Source organism: Stegodyphus dumicola, chromosome X2, assembly GCF_044657685.1.
Source record: "Stegodyphus dumicola isolate Sdum_Otavi_A_Nest chromosome X2, ASM4465768v1".
NCBI classification, from domain to species: Eukaryota; Metazoa; Arthropoda; class Arachnida; order Araneae; family Eresidae; genus Stegodyphus; species Stegodyphus dumicola.
The window spans coordinates 182,246,801-182,270,622 of NC_140781.1; the positions used below are offsets into that span (position 1 = coordinate 182,246,801).

At 33.2% G+C, this 23,822-nt stretch overlaps 1 protein-coding gene across 3 annotated transcripts in view; it reads left to right on the forward strand.

Annotated features, from left to right (window-relative positions):
• Positions 1-23,435, forward strand: part of AQP (aquaporin) — a 60,948-nt gene extending 37,513 nt beyond the window's left edge. For all 3 annotated transcript variants that reach the window (XM_035353663.2, XM_085809015.1, XM_035353664.2), the window contains exons 3-6: positions 3,697-3,895; positions 8,722-8,806; positions 11,281-11,419; positions 21,282-23,435. In XM_035353663.2, coding sequence (XP_035209554.1) covers positions 3,697-3,895; positions 8,722-8,806; positions 11,281-11,419; positions 21,282-21,463 — 605 coding nt within the window. In that variant the 3' untranslated portion in view covers positions 21,464-23,435. The remainder of the gene's footprint in view (positions 1-3,696; positions 3,896-8,721; positions 8,807-11,280; positions 11,420-21,281) is intronic.
• The last annotated feature ends 387 nt before the right edge of the window (positions 23,436-23,822 follow it).

The following is a 23,822-nucleotide window of genomic DNA, read 5'->3' on the forward strand; positions in this document are numbered from 1 at the left end:
TCACTGACATTTCGAACTCTGAACCTCTCGATTGCTAGCCTAACGTGCTTCTAATAACACTACGAAATCATGCGGTGAGGAGGTAGAAAATACCTTACATTTTTCCCCACTTTAAATACAATTGATGAAGAGGAGACCTAATCCCCAAATCCTGGTGGGGAGGAAATATCGTCTACCATATTTCTTAGTTAATTCGCCACTATAGAGAGATTTTGGACTTATATGAAGCCGAAAAACATGAAGAATCACTTATGCCTTCTCCGGGACTCGAACTCCGAACTTTCCGATTGCCGGCCGGACGTACTTCCAATTATACCCCAAAGGCATGCAGAAAAGGAGAAAATGTCTTACAAATCATGTATTTAATATATTATTAATTGTACTATATTATATATTATTAATTATTGTTAATTCTATTGTATGTCTCAGTGTGTTGTTATAATAAAATTCATTGTATGTTCTTTTAACATAAATTTATTAGCGTAATCTTGTATTGAAAAGTCTAATGCGTTAATACATTCATGCATTGTGAACTAAATTAATTTATTATTGTATTGTGTTTTTAAGCGTAAAACTTGTAATCAGTATTCATAATTGTGCACTCGAGCAAATTGAAATTTGAATAGTATTTGAATTTTGGATGAAACATGTAAAGTATTCAAAAATAATAAGAGTGTTGTGCATTTGATATAACTAAGTTCTTTTAAAGTTAGCAATATACTTATATAACAATGTAATCTGTATAAGCGAGTATGAGTATGTATATCCGTATAACTATGCACAATTTTCAACCGCTAGGCACTGAATAACGTTCCTGTATGCCCATGCGAAAACATTCCAATTTATATATGTATACTATTCGAATTGCCGATCCACTTATAACTGGAGTTTGGCAGGTAGTGGATATACTTCGTGAAAATAGCAAAAAATCCTGTTTGGTTCATATCCGTGGTCAAGAGCTATTTTCATGCCGTACTATTACATCTACTTCTACTACATGTTTCAGAGGCTAAAAGAATGCGAGAGCATCCCTCAAGAGAATGTTTCGGAATAGATAAATGTAGAAAACAATAAGGCAAATTTTTAGATCTTCAGTAACGAAGGAATCGTTCGTTACGTAGATCTGGCGAACAACAAGAAACTGCAGTGATGTGAGTAATGCTGAGGATAATAATGAAACAGAAATAAGCAATGTAAAAATTAGCCGTGCTGCAACCTTGATTTTAGTTTTTCTGATTATGGCAAAGCATACCAGAGCTATCTACCTAAAGGGAGGATGCCACTGTGGATGATATCCTTGAGAAAAATTTTCGTATTGAAAATAATTATACTACGACAACTTCCACGAAAGTTCTCACGAAGCTAGACCATGCACTACGATTTAAACCTAGATTGAAATACCAACATTCGGCGGCTTTACCACTCTACCACCGCTGGAAAGCTCGGAATCCTTGAGCAAAGCACCTTAATATTTAAAGCAATACTTTATGGTGTTTTTTTATTAGTCGTAGTATTTGATTGTAACAGAAAATAGCTTAAGAAAAAAGTAACATTTCATAAAAATTTATGTCAAAATTTCAACAAAAACTTTACAGTTTGCGTTAATTTGGGTTGAGTTTGTTCATATGAGATTTTTATAAGTATTTTTGCCACGAAGTAAAATCTTTCTTGTTACTTGGATCGATTTTTTAACTAGAGAAAAAAAAATTATCTAGTAATAAAAATTGGTAAAATGCTAATAGCACACTTGCGCACTTAACTTAGGAATCTGAAATAAACAATTTAAAAAAATGTGACGGAAATAAATTTGGCATGCTTTAAAATTTAGTCCCTATTAAACAAGCTTTTGATTATCTGAGGTACTTACCATCCCAACCTTTATCTCGGATAATGTAGGTTTTACTGTATATTTCAAAAATTTCCTGATGGCATAAAAACAGGCATGAAAGTTAACACAGGCTGTTAGAGGCTTTTAACATTTTACGTATTTTGTTGTCTTTCTGAAATTCCAAAAATATTTAATAGTAATTTTCCTTGCTTTTTTTTAAAAATATTCCTTAATTCAAAACGATAAAATTAATGTTTTATTTGACCCTCCTAGCGTTACGTATTTAGCCATGAAATTTCAAAGTTCCTCAAAATGTCATGAATAAATGGTATTTTCTTGATTAAAATTAAAAAGAGACCCTCTCACTTTGTACCCGATCCCTTTTCTTCCAATATACATCCAAGCTATATCGGATGCATTAAAAACTGGCAGAAATTTCCATGCTTAATGAATAAGAAAGCCACTCTTCTATACGGAATTTTACGTCTATAACGCTGAGAGGGTTGAAGTATGCTCATGATCAGAAAACAAAGAGAAGAAACGCGATAAAAAGTGGCTTGCATATCTTCTTCTCTACATTAATTTTCATTATAGTTTATTCTAAAATTAATCACATTTGCTTTTAAAGAGTAAGACTGAGTTACTTGTATTAAGCATTCAATCAAGTTTGCGCATAATTTTAGTATTTAAATGCATAATATTTATCTTAAGAAAATTATTATACAATTAATATATAAATATAAATATTGATGACAAAATGTTGATATAGTACAATAATATATACATTCATAAAGGACATACATACATAAATTTATAAATATGCATAATGATCTTTTAAGTTATTTTATATAATATGGATAAATACAACGAGCACCTAAATCTTTGCGCATATTATGCATGTTTAAATCAAGCATAAGACAATGCCTTCCAAAACTTAGAGAAGCCATTGAAAGAAATCCCTTATCATGGATATACTTTTGCATTAATTACGAATATATACTTTCAGAAACCTAACCGTCAACAGAGACATAAAAATTAAAATGAAGTTAATTAGAAATAAGTAACCTGCTTCTTAATTAAGAATTCATGAAAACTATTCAAATGCATGTAGTATATGAAAGACTTTGAGGTCAAAATTATGCGATAAATAGCTTATCACGGCTCCTTCTTAAAATCCATACCATGTAGAAAACTTTATGAAAGCGAGTGCATAGTCTTCTTCAATCTACTAGGATTTCAAGCTATAATTACACTTGATACCTTGTCGTTGCATCTCTGAAACTTAAAAGAAATTTGAGAAGAAGGTATTTAAGATAATTACAAGCGTAGCATATAAAAAAGGCGTTGTAAATTTAGTAATAAATCAAACATTTACTTTGCAAAGAAGAAGAGAATTTTCATGAACTTTTTTTAAGTTTACTTATAACTTATTTTAAAATGAAAGTAATAATATATATCGATTTTATAGCATGCGATGCGGGAACACCTAAGAGTTTAATCAAGCGCAGTATATGTCTTGTGCATTCTTCTTTGACTGTTCTCTCAGTACTGTTCTTTTTTTGCTTTTTGTACGTTAGTGTTAAATATCCTTACATTTCTGGAATTTATTCGTTTGTTAACTATTGCTGAGTTGTTATTTTATTTCAAGTATTTTTATTATTATAGTTTACTTTAAGAAGAGAAATTTAAAAATGAAACTTTTAATTAGGGTATTCAAGTAGGTATTCAAACCTGGTCATTGTTTCAATCGATATGTGTCTTTTGCTTTTAAAAAAATATGTTTATCAATCATTTTCTTCAATAAACTTTTTTATTGAAAAACTACTGCAACTAACATCACTCTTACGTCTCTCCTTTACATTTAAAAGGTGTGGTGTATGAAATTCACGGCTACTTGGGGCTTGGTCTTGCTCTTTTAGCTGTGTGCTTCTGGTGGTGTTCCGTCTGGGGTGATGCCGAAGCCTGCCCGTGCGGTCCCTTTGAAGAATGCTTATTTGGATCTGGTTTCAATGCTGAGGTGATGAAAAAGGTTCTAGGACAAGCAATTGGCGGAGCAATCACATCTCTGTAAGTTTTTAAAACGTTCTACCGATTGCGTCGAATTCATCCTTAAACTGAGAGATGTAATAAGCGCTGAATTACAGCACTGCCATATCTTCCTATATATCCACATATTTACTGTAAATTTAACGTTTATCGAAAAGCATGAACAGCTTTATGATTTTCGTAAACATGCATAAACACAGAGTATATTTCTCAACAAATATTAAATTTTAAAACGATAATATTGTTTATATTACTATGAGAAATAGTTTTGCGTCAGCTAACATGAAGCGTTTTCAATTTGCTCATGTCCTAAATTCAGGCTATGTTTTCTATTCGGTTACAGTGTTAGAGAAACTCTCAAAATGTAAGAAAACATCATTAATCTCTCAGTTAAATGAAAGAAACATTCAAAAACCGGGTGTTTTACGTGAAATCCTACTTAGTTATCAAGTCTATAAATGATGTATCCAGAAAATCGAGCTTCAGCTATTTCCCATGGGCAAGTTATAATTTTCAAAATGTATCCTAGACTTCATTTTAATAATACCTGCATTTAATCATATTTATTATGAGGCATAACCAGCTTTTAAATAATGGATTAAAGAATGCAATAAATTCCATGATGAATCAGACAAATAATATGACAGAAAAAGCCAGGCAAATAATATGAATATCTGAGTTAGTTAAAAAGAATCCAGATTATCAATCAGAAAAAAAAATATATGTATGCATAAGTAAACGATATGTATATAAGTATGTAAACATGAATTAGCATTTCGAAACTGTTTTTGTACTTTTAACCAACCAAGCGAAATCTCCTCGGAATATTTATCATGTACAATGAATTCTTACGCTGTATAGGAATTAGACCTGATTATTTGATTACAGAAAACCACGCAGAGCTTTCTGCCTAAAAACAGGGAAGTCTTCGTGCAGAACCTATCTTGGAGAAACCGGTTGTATTCACGTTACACATGGAAGAAACCACGAAAACATTGATACAGTCATTCGCTGAGGTTCGAACCTGGTGTTAGATGTATATTTAATATTTGCATTTCTTTTTTTCTTCGCCTTATTTATTTTCTCACTGTTTATGTTGTGATTTTTACAATAACCTTGTTACTGGCAGCATGCTTTATTTTACTGTTGAGTTTGTGTGAATGGCAACAGTTGTTCATGTTTATGTTTCAGTAGAATAGCGTTCCTAGCCGTACTGGGCTGCAGGCAATCTTTCTGTTAAAGAATTTCCTGTTTTTAGAATATCAATGAAGTTTGTATACAAAGCTGATGCTTTTTAGTTCAAGGCAACTACCTGGGATGAACTACCCTTCTTCAGCGGTCTTATTCCTCGATAAATGGTTGACTACAGTAATTTTAAAGAATAGTTAAAGTTGAGCTTATGAACCCTCTGCATCAGCAGTACAATTTGTCTTTTCGTAATCCGCATTATAAAAGGCAATCAATTTAGTGCATCATTTTGGCCCATTAACGTACGTGAAAAATACCCTAAACATTACTAAAAACCAGTATTAATTCTTTGCAAAGCTCCGACTGGTCTTTTAGAAAACAGAAACTCGGTTTTCGAGACTACAGCAAGAGCAATGGATTATACTAACCAATATTCTGTTCTCTTCCTGATTAAGTTATTTCAAATGACAAACCTTAAAAATCAATCCTAAATTTTACAGATAGAGTTTTCTGTCTTTGCACAGTAAACTAAATAATAATACAGGAATTGCCACCAGATTTCTATATTGCAATCGACTTTCTTTATAAAATATTTTTGGTTATAATAAACAAAAATGAAAACTTAGTTGGAAAAGTGTTAAGTGTCGCTTTAAGCGATGCGTCCTTCTCTCTAAGGAGCGAGAGTGGAGGTTGAATCTCTGTGACTGGTTCTAAGGGGCGAAGGAACTCATTATGCGGCTCAGTCTCGCAGTGGGAGGAAGCCCTATATGTCTTACGTTTATCATTTACACCAAACTCAGTTTCCTCCCGAGGAAACCCTAGAGTCTCGGTTGAATCTGATTTACTATGAATCAAGAAATACAAATAGTGACTGTAACTCTAAGCAATTGTATAGAAGCTCAGTAAGTTAGAGACTTCCGTAGAAGAATCAATTAGCATCACTTTATCCTTAAGCAAGAAGATTTTTAAAACACAATAAATGCTTTTCAGAAATATTATATCTCAAGCATTAGAGATTTCTACCTTGAAAGGAAAATTAAAGGAATTTATTGTTAGGCAGCCTCAAAAAATATCACAACAATCCTTTGTAGATATTGTGATAGAATAAAAGATTCTTGAGAACAAAATCTTACAAAGAGGAGACAAAGTTAAGAAAAAAGAGGATATGTAAATTTGTTGTATCCTAAAAAAGGATATCTTCTTCTGGAGAAATTAAGATAAAAATTATTGAAACAATAGATCCTACAAAATTAAAAATAGGAATTAGAAGTTTTCAAAGGTCAATAATGGTGGTATAGTAGTTTAATGTTTCAATAAAAAAGATGTTACCGTTTTAGAAGACGAGATTAAAATTAATCCTTTGCTTAAGGAAGTGATTTATATGAAATCTCCGGCAAAGAAAAAGGCCTAAAATAAATATGTATGATACTGATGTTTAATTTAAAAGAGATTAAGTTCAAGATGCTGTAAAGAAACAGAATAAAATTTTTGAAGCTGGTGGAATAGAACTGTTATATTCAATCAAGGCTAAGTACACAAAAGTGCATTGGGTTACAACGGTACAACGTGAAAAGGTCAAAGCAATTATGAACTTCAGTTAATTTGAAATGGTTCTGCATTTCAGTTAAAGGATACCTGAATGTAGATAGGTATTTCAAATGTCAGGCATTTGGACACTTTCATAGAAAATGTGATAAGGAAATTATTTGTACCAGCTGTTTTCAGAAGAGTCGCAATCACTGGGAATGTAAAATCGACCCAGAATGTGTAAACTGTAAAAATGCGAACTGTAAATATAAATTAGACTTGATCACACAAATTGATTGAAATCTGGCTTGATTACGCCAGATTACACAAAACGTTAGAAATTACCTAATAGGTAAGGCAAGCTTAAATATGGCTCTTACACTTAAAGTCAAATAAATGAATAATAAAAGTTATAACAAATCTAATTTTGCTTGTACGTCTAAATTTTTCGTTATAGCAATATTTATACGTAAGCCTTATCTTCTGACTTTTAATGAATTCTGAAATATTTGAATAAATTTATTTTCTCTTGCACTTAAGATTAAAAAACACTCCAAAAAACTAGTGGGCCAAAGATTTAACTGCAAGGGCGTTTTCGTATTTTTCCCGTATGTAACTTGAATATATTCCTCCCCTTAGGCAGATAACTGTTCCATATTTTGTAATATTCGAAAAACAGCAACGCAGGGATTCAAGACAGAAACATTTTCACCACTTTCTTAATGCTAAAAATATTTTTTCAATAATGACGGGCACTTGCCTATAACGGCATTGTCCATTATGAAGGCCAGAGGTGGTGGCCATTTTATTGTAGAGGCACCTAATAGGCGGCCACCGATACCATCTTATGAAGAGACAGAGAATTTTACATCCATGCCTTTTCCGGGATTCGAAACCGAGCCCTTCGTATCGTAGTCAGGCTCCCCTAACCACAATACCGTCTAGGCGGCTAAAAAGCAAATAAATAAATAATGGGATTCGGCATCATCTTTAAACGATCAGATAAACGAGGCTGTAAGAAACATATTTTACAATGCTTTCGAGCATGTGTTATTATTTTAAATCCTTCCCAAACTGTCACTGCTAATGCAAAGCATACGCATCGTAGTCTTCGATATAATAATAATATGCATTGCATGAGGTTTTTTTATGTTTGCATTTTTATCTTTGAGGCAGAAATTCTGCAACAAAAGTTTACATAACATGCAACTTGGCAGTAAAGCGGGTAACTTTGCTAGCTGAGCAAAATCTAAAACTTATCGTAACTGGTGACATCGGTACTTCACTGTTATTTATTTATTAAAATTTTCCAAGGTCTTTATACATTTCCAGTCAGTTTCTCTTATAATAAATTTCCGGGTATAGAAAATACATTTTAACTTCCCTTCTCCATTTTTAGATCGAGATTTAACTTTATTAAGCATTCTGAAGAAACATTTAGTATCAATATCAGTCTTTTCTATAAAAACAAAACTTTAATAACTACTCAAGATTAATAACCTTTCTGAAGCATAAAGCACTTGCCCAGAAATAAAATGTATTCCATTTTACAAGTGAAAATTCATCGCATTCGAGGTTTAAAGATCAGGTTTGGTCAAATAACATTCAAAATATTAGGAAATTTGATTGTTGGAGTTCTTCACATCTTTAATTCCTATTGCTTGAATTTACTGAGAAACTTATACACAGAATTAATGCTGAAATTTTACATACTGAGTGAGGCAATTTATTGGTAATAGAAACGTGTTTCCTTTAATGTTTGGCGTATCTTGATAGAGTAATTTTTTATTAACGAATTTTAATCCAGAATTTTGCCTTTACATTCTAAATCTGATTCTTAAAAAATTAATTCTTGTTATGATTTCATTATTAAAATACTGATGATGAGGTTAGTAAATATTTCTTATCAAAAATTCTTTGTGGATGTTTTTCTCAACCAACAACTTCTCTCAAAACTGTAGTCACAATTGTATAGTTTTAATTAAAAAAGTATTTTCAAGAAATGTTGGTTTTAATGATGATTTCAGCAGGAATACGAACTAAATTTCGTGTTTTGATAAATCCGAATCATTGCTAAAATTAACAATACACACTTTTATAATTTCCTTATATCTTTGTACTACCTATTACAGATGGTTGAACTACATCTGGTCTTTCCACATGATACCTGAGCATGAAGCTCTTCATACCGCAGCAGAATGCCAAGCCGGTTTACAGGTGAGCTAAGCAAATATTAAAATAAGTATATTTTAGAAATAATTGTAATCATCCTTTCTTCTTAATTTCTTCATGTAAATGTCCACCGAATGTTCCTTCAAATTTCAAGTAGTATACTATCAATTTATAAGGAGTTCATGAATCCTAATAACTTCGGATGCTTAACATCCAAAAGTACTACTCTTAGAAATTAGATAAAGAGCTTAGGTCACCTGTCTGTAAGAAACTGATTCCCTAAAATCCCTTTTAAAATTTATATTATGTCACTAAGCAAAAATGTCCCTGTGGATGATTAGAAAATTCTTAATTTCTCATGCTCAGAAAATGCTGGAATATATTAAGCTGACAAAGGATATACAAACCTTGGAAAAAGCTTATTAGCCAAAGGTTAGTATGAAGTATGCATTAAACGAATCAGGTAGACGTAAACCTAACACTAAGGACTTGTTTAAAAGGAAGAAGAACATCTGCCTCATCGGCATAACACAGAATAAAGTTAAAAAACTATAAAATTCTAATAAAAAGCTATATGAGTTTCGTCTACTAAAATCAGTTCAAGATTAAATTAATACAGTAGAAATATGGGAATATTCAAAATGCCAAGCTAGTTGCATAAAACATTTCGCCGGGTAACAAAAATAGAAAATAAAGTAGCGCGAGGCAACGGTAAATCGATTGTTCCTTTCTTAAATGTCACCTGTTATATAACATTTGCTACAACATACATTGAATTAAATTTCTGAATTTTAGTTAGTTGACTGACCAATTCTTTTCATATGGATGCAGACAAAAAAAAATGCTACACTACGTTTGTTAGATTTTTAACTCGAGGTGGTCGGTTCATTAACTGGTTTTCGCCAAAGCCAGCCGTTTTTTTAATGCTTTCCTTTGTGTGACGTGTTTCTGTAGGAAACTGAATTGTACTAACATTACACTTGGAGAAGAAAACAAATCCCCGCTACAACCAGCATCCTCGTCGCGAATTGATCCTGGGAAGAGAGAAGTTGTACTATTTACTCAGGGATTGCGGCCCCTGGATCTTAAAACGAAATAAACGTTTCCATAAGCCAGTGCGAGGATCTGCAGAGATTTTCAAAAGATAATGCAAATTTCATCTGGGAGTATAGATAAAAATTAAACAGATTAAATGTTTGAAACAATAAAAGATTAAAAGGTTAAAAGTTTAACAATAAAAGGTTAAAACAATAAAAGGTTATAATTTTAAGGCTGACAGAAGCTCTCTAAAATATTAAACATCACACATAAAACAGTTTTTGAATACAATTTTCTAATGCCATTAGGAAAAATCTTAATTCAGAAGCAAGGCAGAGTTACGCTCTTTGCTCAGACGTGCAGGATTGCTGCCATGGAATGTACCCGTAAGGAGGAGGTAATTTTGGCTCCCAGTCACCTCTTTTTAAAAAAACATATTGCTGTACTTCTGATTTTCCTGCGTTATTTGCTGAAAATGTTTTTCCATAATAATTAGATCTAACCTTCTTTGTGAACTATTTTCAATTACATCTAGTTTTAAAATTAAATTTCATCCTGATTGCTAACTGTATTCTGTCAAATGTATTCTTCGTCTTCTGGGCATAATACTCTATTATTATTCGTTAAAAACTTAAACTGAATTTCTGAGCTAAAATATTAAACAAATTTTGAACTTTTCTTCATTTTGTAAAGTTCTGCTATGTCTGGAAGCTAATCTCAATGTCCCACAGACCCGATTAGGCTGCAAAGTGAGTTTTAGCTTTAGCCTGAAGCAAATGATCAAGTCGTAAGAAAGTTCAAGGAACCTTTTTCTTTAACTCTCAAATGAACAGAAAGCACTACATGTGCTACAGATGAACTTCCGCTACTTGCGTGCATTTAACATAACATAAGATGATGTTAAATTTAATATAGGTAACACAGTCTGAGACTACACACCAAATAGACTACTTAAATGGCTCATGATAATTAACGGCGCGTATTTTAAACGTCGGGTGGTAAGATGTTAAATTCAGAATAAAATTTTGGCAGAGTTGGGCGATAGTACGGTAGTAGAAAGACGAGGCTGCCAGAAGCTCTCTAAAATATTCAAACTCAAAATGTAAGTTAGTTATTAAATGCGCAGCAACTAACTTACATTATGGTGAGGATTACGGAACGAAAAAGTAAAGATTATAATCATAATAATTAACATAAAATCCTACAATTGTTTAAATAAAAACATTTATTGGATCATAGAAATTAATAATTTTAACGTTGTAGTGCATTTCACGTTATTTCCAATTAATAAAAACCTTTCTAGTCTATCTCTAACAGATGCAATCTCGGTAGTTTTGTTACGTGCCGTTACGCTGACTTTAGGAAGTTCTTTGGTAGTTTCAGATCATCAACTAATGTATTTTAAATTTTTTTATCGAGTACTGATATTTTACATAGCATATGAAGTTTTAAAATCATCTACTTTCATTTTTCGGTTTCAGGTGCACATGGCATATGGAGCACTTATAGAAGGACTGATAACATTGATTAGTCGAGTGGTTGCATTAGAATCTGCTTTTTGGACAGCTGAACTAATGATATCATCAAACGCCATAGTGACAACGATTCTAGTTTTAGCAGGTATACGTTTGAACCGAAATATTTTCCATGAAATTATTTTCAGTGAAATTATTTTCAGTTTATGTTGACAACAGAAAATTTTATATTCAAAAAGGAAATTTTTATTAATTTTAATACATTGCACTTTCAGTTTGGATACGTTATAATAAATGCCACTTAAACTTTTCAATGAGTAAGAATAATGTCTACAGTTCCTATAATTATACTGACTTAACAGGCAAAGAAACAGAGAGATTTGCGTTCAATACTCAGTCGAAATAAATTATAGTGGAGCCCTCGGAAATTGTAAAGTAAGTTCATCGTCAACACTGTACACAAGCAACCATTCTTTAAGCATTTTACCAACGTATCCCATCCTGAATTCGGAAAGTGTGCGGATACTCACTCTTCGAGTTTAGGATAAGGTGCGTTGTGTAAGATACTTTAAGACGTTTAAGAAGTGTTATTCATCAGAACAGTGCGTGTAAGCTCACTGTCGATGGATCTGGGAGTACAGACGCATCGACAGATAGTACTGCTGGATATAAAATATTAGAAGAGGCTGCAGAGTACATTGGAAGCAAGTTATTATCCGGCCAGTAAAGCATCTGCGAGTACAGGAGCATCGACAGACAATACTCCGGATATAGAATATGAGAAGAGAATACAGAGTAGATTGCAAGCAAACTATAATCTTTTTGCCCAGCCGTGTGTCGCCCTAGTTTCTCTTTATTATGGTTCGCGTTTTATGGCGTTAAGTATTTAATTTCATATATATATTTCTTCTTCACGCCTTGAGTTTTATTATTCCTGTGCAGCATGTTTCAAAAATTAAACATTAATGTCCTTTCTGTAGGAAAGAATATTCTCAGGGGTAAAACCAAATTCTGTGTGCGGTTAAGAACAAGGAAGAGTAAATGTATGTAACTTACAGCGATCTTTGTTGTTTGAGACAGTAAGCAGCTACCTACGGCTACTTCACAGTAACAAAAATTATTAACCTAACACATTTTTTCTTAAAGTTCTTCATTGGCTACGTAGAAAACGGCCGAACCATAACTGTAACTGAAACTCCTACAACAAAATCTGGATGGCGCGTTCCACATTCGAAGACGCTGAGTGGAGGCTGCGGTAGAAGAAGTTTCCATTCAGAACGTCACTTTTTTTTAATCTTTATGTATTATTCAAAAGATCCTCCAAGTCCTACAATTGTACAGAGCGACACATCAGATAAAATAATAATTGTTTTAGGGTTGGAAAAAACCCTGAAATATTTAATTCTAAATTTTATTACATTAGCACTGAGTTGATAATTTAACTGCATTACTTTGATCATATCTCTGGAACTCAATTAAAATTTTTTCAAAATTCGATAATAATTTTTTAGACTTTTACCGTTTATTCAGTTATTTTCAGGAGGAAAAACACTCAAAGTACTGGTTTAAAATATGTAGGTTCATAGTTTACACAACACATACTAAACTAAAAATATGAAAATAAAATACACAAATTCTATAATTAAATTAATTTAAATAACTAAGTATACTTTCTGGTTTAAATAATTCTTAATGAAACATGGTAAATTATAAGGATGTTTTATGAAATATTTTTATGAAATTATCTTTACCTTAATTTGCATCAATGACGTCTTCTGTGGTGAAAAAATCAGAAAGTTAAGTCTCTTGAAACAGGTTTTATCCCAGGTTTCCAATTTTTTAACTCGGACATTGAAGAAAAAGTACTTCCCTGCCCTTTTAATTAAAATAAAAGTTTTCTTTTCCATTCTGCAGACAAGAAGGGTATACAAAACCCTTTATTTTTCTCTCTTTACAATAATTTCCGTACTTCGGAATACAAAGACCCACTACTTGTGGTCTAAACGTAAGAATATAAAAATATAACTAAACTCTAACTTAACTTTGAAATAATAAACGTGGAAGATTGGCCTTATATTAACAGGAAGCCGTATGTAGTACAGAGAACTGTTAACACTACAATACGTTTAAAATTATCAAGAGGATTAAACCTCTGGCCTGGAAGGCAACCAGCAACTGAGTAAAACTTCTAAGGTAAGCGGCCTGCTTCGACTAACTCCTTCCTCTCTCTCGCTTGGCAAAAAGCCACAACTTAAGTACTTGGCGTTCGCCAGACAAATTTTGCATAAATAAGTTAACGCTTTTAATTCTGGCCGGAAGTAGAAAATAAGAAGTGATAGTAAAGATTTAAAATAAAATAAGCGTTAGTAAAACTTAAGATCCTTACAACTTCACTAAAATATTCCAAGTGCATTTTTAAAAGTATTCATTTAATTTTGCTCTCATTCTCAGAGAATTTTTGCAGAGAAAGAAAAACTTGGATATTAAGCATACTTAATAATAGTAAGCTAATGATAATCTGAAATTTCCCTCACTTTCAGTAATGATTGACAGTGTACCAAAATTTTCATCTAGAGAAAAATTAAACCATAAATTTAGTTTCATTCAACAATATTTAAATTTTCAAATCAAAATTGCATTTTTAAATGTTTTAGATGAATTATGTGTTTCTAATATATTACTTATTTCTAGTGTTAATTTAGAAGTCGAACAACAAAAATCAGCGTTATATTTGCAAATTTTCACAGGACTTGTTTCGATTGTTTTACCGAACCATCATCCTCAGCTGCCAAAGCGCAAATGATGAGGATGATGGTTCGGTATAAGGATAGGCTGAGGATAATGGTTCGGTAATAATTTTTCGGCGTGTTATTTTATCTGAATTATTTCTAGTGTTTACAAACACTAGAACCACTGTTATGATTTGATAGTGATGTGACAGAATATTTACATATATGAATTCTTTACTTATCTTTATCATTTGCATTCTTACAGAACACTTTTAGAAAGTTAAATTAACAAAAACAAAGTTTTATTATTATTTTCCTATACACATTATACAAAGTTTTATTTGGGATAAAATTTTCTGAAGCTTGTAAAATTTTGCCATTTTTTTCTTTTCTGCCTCTATCAATTATAAAAATGATGACTCTATACCTAAAATGCATATATACACACACACACATAATTTTCTGATTTTCCCAAAATTATTTAATAAATGTATCAAGACATTACTTACTCAGGTTCCCAAGAGTGGGTATAATTTCTATTCCGTCATTGTTTACATCCCCAGTTAATTATTTACAGTATATGCTTGGTTCGTTATGCATACATACAGAAATCTATACAGATATACTGATCAACACTTATGAAAGGGATCTCTGTGTATATCCTAGGGGCTTTATAACTATGTAGAAAAAGCATTGCAAAAGTGTTTCCTACAGAATTAATATAATGTATTTATTTATATTAACTGAAAGACACAATTCGTTATGAACAATGTTCTTACCTAGGAATACCCAGGAATCTGTTTTTAGAGTTCTTTTCAGTTACGTTAGATATAAGAGTAACAACCAAATGGTAAAAATGGACTTTAGAACTAGCGCTGTTCACCCTAACAAAATCATTAAATAATTACTACGACTGGGTTTTAACAGCCACTTTGTACACAAATTTTAATGCCCATACATAATCAAATCATACTAGAAGTATTCATACCTTATAACTCTCAAATACAGCATCGATTATCCACGAACACATGAAAACAGCCGACGTTAAACTTTCAAAGCATGGAAACATGGGAAAATGTTGAATGCTTTGGTTTGACTGGCTGCAGTATGCTACTTTAAAATGGTTGAAAAACTGGACTGCGGCGATTTCATCAAACTCAAGTGCACTATAAAAATCAAGTGAAATATTTTGCTATTATATATACAAACTCTTACTTTAAATCACTAAATGGTGCAACATTGAACTGAATTTTTTTACAGTAATAACCGAATAAATGACAAGTTACTAAAAATGACAGCTTATAATGCAATACATTGCTGCAAAACCACCTTCTAAATTCTTTTAACACACTTCTGAGCTGCATAGCTATAAAAAATTACATATCTGTAGATAACTATCTAGATGCCTCTTTCAAGAATAATTCAATGGTAACCGACTGTCTCTAGCATTCATTACTTCTTCTAATTGCTTCATCATGTAAGCGATGCGACGGAAGAAAATAAAATCTATTTCAAAAACATCTTATTCTTCTAAATAAATAGTTTCCTCACTAGCTTTCAGCCAATCAGTGTAAATCATGTCTTTAACTTCCTCATCGTCTTCTACTTTATAATATTTCTGGTTCTTCAAAGCTTTTCTTTTCATTTCAACTATTTGTCTTCTTAGAAAGTAATAATACTCAGCCTGCCTTATCTACTCATCAATATCAACATCAGCAGTTTTCTCGCAACTTTAGAATCCGCTTTCATAAGACTTGAACTCTTCTGAATTCGCTTAGAACACATTTCCTCAAATTTCAAACAACATTCTCTGAGAAAGAACATTACTTATGGCTTGAATCTCATTACAAAATCAACAGTGCTTTTTTAATCTTTCTATCATGTCATGCCCTTTCTCTAAATGAAACTAACAATGAAGGAGTTTTACCCCAGTACGTCTTCTTCAGTATTACGATAACCCTTTGATTTATTGCCTGACGTAATGAAATTACACATGAGGAAAGAAAAAAGACTTTAGTATTTCTGTGCCGCAAATGTTCTGCATCAGGGTATGAAGAGACATTGCCTAGGACGAGAGCTGCTTTCCGTGGTATATTTTTACATTTCTTAAACTTTTACACCAAGAAAACAAAGGAAACATGTTGATAAAACCAGTCCCTGGATCTAGATCCATATATTCACGCATTTGATTGGCTTCTATAACGAACAGACAAGCCAATGTATGCATCGCTCTTACTTTGTGCACGTTTTTTGTGGTTCCATATATTTATGTATTTAATTGGCTTATATAACCAACAGACAAATTGCTGTATGCATTGCAATTACATTGTGCACGTTTTTATATTTTTAGATGCACAAGAATTTCTAAAAGCATATTTTCAGTTAGCTTTCATCTGTTACGTTACTGCATACCAAGATCGTAGAGCTATTTCTTGTTTTTATAGTCTAAAAGAGGTTCCTCATCTAGACATGAAAATGTTCTTGAAAGCGATATTCGGAAATTTAGGTGAATTTATAGCCGAAGCCGCAGCTTTCACAGCAGCTTGAAATTTAGTCTTTAGAGAGACCCTCTTTTTAATGAATTTGTAAAATGTTCTTAGACTCACAAATATTTTGAAGTTCGGCGGAAAGATTTTCTCCACGAATGCTCAGCTGTCTGACTCCCTGTTCCTTTTTCCACCACTTGAAGTAACCAACGTTTATCGTAAACCCAGAATGTCGTTTGGCAGATTAATTATACAGTTTAATGGCTTTATCTTATAATTTAAATCTTGCATTAATTGTTCCTTACTCTTTTATTTACTGAAACCATAATATATGATTCCCTCGCTCTTACATGTTCAACTATTTTCGTACATTACTTTCCCTTTAAACTTTCATTGTAAGATCTCTCCACACACCGAGACTCGGTTTCTGATCTTTTCTTTTCTCAACTACTAGTTCTTATCTGTCAACACATGTATAAAGTGCTAACCATCCAGAGTGCTACATTATGAAGGAAGCATCGGAACAGCATGAAACTTACACCATGTGTGTATCGCGACTGAATATGCAAATAATTATGATTTCAGCGCATGCACAGATCATGGGCGAATGCAGCATTCCTTACAATCCACATATTTAGGGAAGCAAGATTGCTGTTTTGAATAACGTGAATTGTTCTTTCGTAAGATATTTTTTCGTAACAGTTCCAGTATGCTCATAGGAAAACACGAGCATCATTCCAGCACCTTTCTGAGTTCGACCGAGACAGAATCGTAGAATAAAGAAATTGCGGATTATCCTTCCGGAAAATCGGTCATCGTGTCGGACGTAACCAAGCAACAGACATGGGAATAAGGAATCAGTAGATGCAGGAGGGAACAACTGACGGACAAGAGAATTTGCAACCGCCTCTTCACACTACTCCACAGGAAAGCAGGCATATTGTTCGCATGGCATTGATGAAGAGCACTGCCATATTCGAAACCATATGACAACGAATGCAATCCGTAACCCAACAATCAGTGTCTCCAAGAAAAATTCGAAATCGTTTACAGTACAATGAGTTGCCCGCTAGGTGTTAATTGCGTCGCTTATCTTTAAACCACAGACGTTTGTGTTTGCAATGTTGCACTTAATGACGAAGATGGACATCCGAATGCCATAACAATGTGTTTTCGGACGAATCGCACTTTTGACTGCAGTACCATGATAGTCGGATTAGTTTGGAGATATCGTGCAGAAAAGCTTCTCGATTGTTGGGTTATGCATCGAATTGGTCTTGTATCCAGTATTATGGTGTGGGCTGGAAATGGTTTCACACCCGAAGCCGTAGTACGCATTATCCGTACAATTACCAGCCAAAGCTACATCTGTGAGGTTTCGCAGCCTGTTCTGCATCTTTAGCTTCAGGGCTTGCCTGAGGGCACATAACAGGACAATGCGCCCCCACATGTTGCACGCAATGTTCAAGGTTTCTTCTTAGCCAATCGTATTGCATGGTTACACTGGAAAGCCCATTCTCCAGATCTATCGCCCATTGAACATGTCTGATCAATGACTAGAGAACAGCTAGTGCGGCATGCTGCACCTGCTGGTACACCAGATGAACTTTGGTAAAGTGTGGAGGCAGCATGTGCTGCCATTCCCAACAGCACATCCAAACCCTCTTTTGCTCAACGCCGCGGCATGTAGCAAGGTTATTGACAAACGTGGATGCAACACTCATTACCGGCTTTTTTTCTCTTCCTCACCTCAGAGAAGGCTGTATTGATATACAAATCAATACATTGAAACTATGCGTAAACTCTGAAATAAATTTATCTTTGATATCTGTTGTCCTTCGTGTTGCATTTTGGATGGCTAGCAGCCTATATATGTATTGAATAATTACGTGGAAAATGAAGTAACGAATCTCCTTTGAGTTAGGCTTACTGACACAATGTTTAAATTAAGAGTGAGGAATGGGATGACAAAGAAATAATTAGAATTTCTTACAATAATGCAAAAAATTAAACTTTGCAAAATACAAAGATGAGGGCTAAAATAGATGAGAAAATGATTTCAGGCAGAAGCAGAAAATAAAAAGGTAATAAATTTAAAAAGATGAAAAATCAAAATTTAACATAATGGAAACAAACATATATTACAGGAAAAATTATAAGCAAGAAAGATTTAATTAAACTTATTTCATCAGGAATGCTGAAGGCAGTTAAACGACTCAAATCCATAAATGGTTTATGTCAAACTCAAAGCAGTGTTCTTGATATTTAATTATATACATATAGCAGAACTTAGATTATTCGAAATTTATTAACTTGATGTCTTGTATTATTCGAACTGAATGTTTTCTGCAGAATGCAATATTTCTACAGTGACGAAAAACTATTGTTAACACATCTCAGGAAATCGAATTTTTTTAACAAAGTATTCTAGAAGTCGCAATAATCTCAGTAAATCGAATTTCTTTAACACAAAGTATTCGAGAAATCGCAAGTTTTTTCAGCATGATGCTAACTATTTATTTGTATTTCCTTCTCGATAGCCCGAAGCCGTATATTGACACTTGACAGAGATCATGCTTCAGTCTCATTTTTAGAATCCAAACAAAATAATTTTTTCTGCCTCAGTTTTATGAGCCTTCAAGCCATCCGCACAATTATTAGTACTCTCGCTATTATGAAGATTTAAAAATGCTCAATAAAGAAAACTGAAATAAATTTTACTAATGCAATCTAAGCTTCTATTTGAAATCAAGGGAAGCTCAGCTATTTTATATTTTGTAATTTTCTATGCTTTAAAATAACTACTATATTCCCCCTCCCCCAAATCTGTTCCGAAAATTTGCAGTACTGTTTTCATATTTCTATGCTTTCATGTAAGAATATACAACCAAATGCAAATGTTCCCTGTTCTCCATCTAACCATATGATTTTATCTCATTATCATTTTACTTTGTATGTTTCTAATGTACTATTTAAAAGATTTAATTTGTTAATCTTAATTCTTTTACAATATTTCTCATACATTTCAATAGTTCATTTTTTAATGTACGTAATAATTTTTCTCTCTTGCTTTATCAAATATAGTGCTATGCGTATCTACATGCACTGGTTATCATTAATTAAGAAAAATCACAAAAATCACGATTACTCAAAAAGTTAGATGTAAAATTTAATGAAACTGTCTCACAATGTACAATGCGTAGTAAAGTATAAAATAGCATGAAAAAAAATTGCCAGACGATTAAGGTATTAAATTAGCATATGAATAAAATGAACAATGCATCTGTTTGGTGTACGAAAATTTCCTTCAATATGGACTATGATCTCCCCTTCGAGCAATACAGCACATACAGCAATATGGGATGCTGCCAATTATGCGGTCTATTCCGTAGAAAGTGAGAGCCATTGATCTTGCACGCTTACAAATGTGGGAGCAAGAGCACTGAAGTTTCAAAGCAGTTGCAAGGTTGTGAAGAGGAGGACTGAGAGCAGCTCATACGTCGTTCTCAAGCATCCCACTTATGCTCGATAGGATTCAGGCCCGGTGATCGACCTGTCCATTCTATGCGCTGAACTGTATGCTAATCAAGATAATCACCCACAAAGCTAGCCCTGTAAGGTCTACAGTTGTCTTCCTGTAGCAGAAAATCGCCGCCTATTGCCCCAGCATAAGGGCGTGCACAATCATCAAGAATGTCAGCTCTAACCCTGAGCATTCATGGAAAGACATGGAGGTCTGTGCGTCCAACCCGAAAACATACCACCCCAAACAAAGACACTGCATCCTCTGCAGGCATCTCTTTCAAGGGTATTTGATTGATGATAACGGGTTCCAGGTTCACCACAAATCAAATTACGCCTACTATCGCTTTGGAAACTAAACCAGGACTCATCCGTAAAGAGAACAACCATGCACTGATCAGTCATCCAGTAGACATGTTGACATGCCCACTTGAAACATTCCCTTCTATGACGTGACATGAGCAGCACGCAAATGGCTGATCGCCTCGCGTAAAGACCTCCTTCGTGAAGCCTTCTATGCACAACTGATGTTGACAGCAACCTTTCAGTGGCTGCAGCAAGGGAGAATCTGAGTTGAGTCAGAGTTACGATTCCATTCCTTTGTGAGCTTAACAACAAATATCAGTCATCAGCGCTCGTCGTACTGGTTGGGCTTCCTTGGCTGAATTTCCTGGATTCCAAATCTGTGGTTGAAAATTATTGCCAAAGCCTATGAATCACAGAAGGATTCACGTTCAGCCATCTGGCCACTTCTGTCTGATTCTGACCTGCCTCTAGTCTCCCAATAACTCTCCATCGAGTTCTTCCGGCAAATGATGCCTGTAGGTCATTGTTAGGATTCGGCTATCCCAGATTTCTTATCTCAGCATCCCAGCGAAATTTGGAGGCTTGCTCTCAAACATGCTATTTTATGCTACTCGCAGATGATTTATTCCGATTGCAGCTCCGCTAATTTGCATACGGCAGTTTTACTCAGCAACTCTTATTTGAAAACATATGCAAATTTTGGTTTATTTTTTAACTATTTATCCATTTTTTGTGATTTTTCCTTAATTTTAGAAAACCAATGTAGAATACCATGCACTTTTAGGCACAGATTTTAATGAAGTTATCATCAAATTGAATTTCCGATTACCGAAATTTTTCCTGCTTGCTACTTTTAGTTTCGGCTTAGCGAAGTTTGACTGAAATAATATTTGCATCACATACTTTCTTGAAATAAATTTAACTTGTCCCTTCAATATAAAAACGTTTTCTTTTTCTTCTGCAGCTACAAGCACTACAGGAGGTTTCTTCAACCCTGTCTTAGCTACTGCATTGACACTGGGCTGTAAAGGCAACACTTTAATGGAACATATCGTTGTATACTGGATTGGCTCACTTGTTGGGGGTTTTATTGGTCGATATTTGTTTGAAATACGTTTTAGCTCAAGAAAAATAAAAGAGCTTTAATAATGACGAAGAGCACACAAATGAGAATAAGACGTTGCTCAAATATTTTTTCTGACTGAGTGTGCCTAATATAAGTAAGACATCCCATTGTTAAATAAATTGTATTTTCTCTTTTTAGGCCTCAAAGTAGACATAATTGAATATATTTATTGATTAAATAAAGCGGTAAAAGGTAATTTATATTTTTTCCACTCACAAAATGCAATGGAGAACTAAGAATTACTTTTTCTCATAACGAAAGATTATAACCTATATTGTCACGCAGGTGTGAATCTTATTTGTAAAAATATGCATTCTAGAAATATTATTTCAATGATATATTTTGTGTCAATATTTATCATCTTTTCAATTTCAACCTCTACCTGGTCTCTACCTTACCGTGATATTTAGGATGTCAAAATATCTTCTATATTCGGCATGACTATGAGAAGTAATAGATAAAAAAGGTCTTAAAGCGTATAAAATAAGTACGGTCTTTAATCGTGTAAACTTACAAATGAAAGCATTTCCAAAATGAAGTGCGAATATTTCTCTTAAATATAACCCATTCATTTTTTAACATGGACACAAATGAGTGCTAGACATTTTACCAAACGTGTGATCCACCTTTTTCATTCCATTCATAAAGAAGGTTTGTAATTTGAGCCATATGCGCTCAAAATATTTGACTTCCGTATTAAATGAAAGCGCTGAGTTTTAAACACGTCTTTTAAGTTTCGGAACAATCAAAAATTGAACGATGCAAAACCAAGACTACAAGAAGTATGTGGGACAAGCGTGCATTCAATGCTTCAATTACTTCTAATGTTTGCTGACTAGTACGACTGATCATGTTGGGGGGGCGAACGTTTTTGAGCTGATTCTGCGGATATGCTGTTGTTTTAATACTTGTAAGATTTCACAAGACCTTTCGGTGTGAATCATTGCTTTGTTAAGCAAAAGTTCCCTGTAAATCACGTTTTTTGCATTTCAAGAAATTGTGAGCATTTCTTTATGTCCTGAGTGAACTATTCTGCATTTCTTAATATTGAAAGGACCTGCATGACGATATTCCATGAATTTCCTTTTTTCGCATTCTTACAGCGATCATCATAATCATACATTTATGAATTTCGAGCTGTGTGTAACCTTCTAGTGTCAAACCTGTGTTACTGTCGTTGCTTTCGATACAGTACAGAGGAATTAATCAATGGAGTTAAACAATAAAATGAAACTAAACTGATTTACACCTTATAGTTGCATTTACTTAAACAGGTAAAGGCAATTAAACAATGAGATTAAACTAAGCTCATTTAGTTCTAATAGTTGCATTTACCAAGCAGGTGTATGTAATTTTCTACACCAATCGCCAGGGGCGCTGTTTGTGCATAAATCATCAAATTCTTCAACTAAATTAACCCGAAAAGTGATAACCAGTCAATCATTTGTTTGTTTTTCTTGGAAAATGATTTCTGTAATTTAGTCCAACAAATTTCTCTAGAGCAATGCTCATCTCATGAAAAAGAATGAGCAGAAAAACAAAATAATTTCCTTAAATCGCATGTTCCTTCCGTTAAAGAAGATCCATATTATATTGCAACCGTGCCTTTACCAAGTATGTGGTTTTTCACGTGAAAAAGTCAAATTATGCTTATAATGCGAGAAAAACATTACATTAATGCATAGTAAGACAAATATACCTTTTCATATTGCTGCTACATTGGAAGCAATGCAAACAAATATATTTTGTTATTTAATAGATATAAATTACGTTTAATAAATTTCATTACAAATGTCTTTTGTAAATATCTTTTACAGTCAACTTAAGACACAATCAAAAGCGTAGGAATTTGGAAGTACCTGCAAAATGAAATACATGCAAACATGAATATTTAAATTTGGGTATAATATTTTCTTGGTGTAAAAGGAAATAAAATGCTTATAAATTAATTTTATAAAGAAAAAAAAGATGTAATAAAGACATTTTCTTATATATGTGTATAATTTTTTTTTGATATTCCTTCAGCCATAATCAGTCGCTTCACAGAAAGTGGTGGTATACACGAAGATCTTACACGTTCTACATCCATTTTCCTTTACATATTATTTTAAGCATTTTTTAGCTTAAAATTTTTTAGCTTTTTAAACACAGCGGTGCGCTAGTTAACAAAAGCAGATTTCTCAGGAATGAAGAGCGGTTCGAATAAAGGATGGATGTCTGTGACTATTGTATCTCTTCCTAGTAGCGTATAAAATCTGTCATCTAAAACAACTCTTATAATCGTTGGTAGGAGAGGAGCAGCAAACTAGACTTTCGGATACTATTACTGAAGTTTCTTGATCTAAAGACGGATATCGTGGCATGTAATATGTGATACTC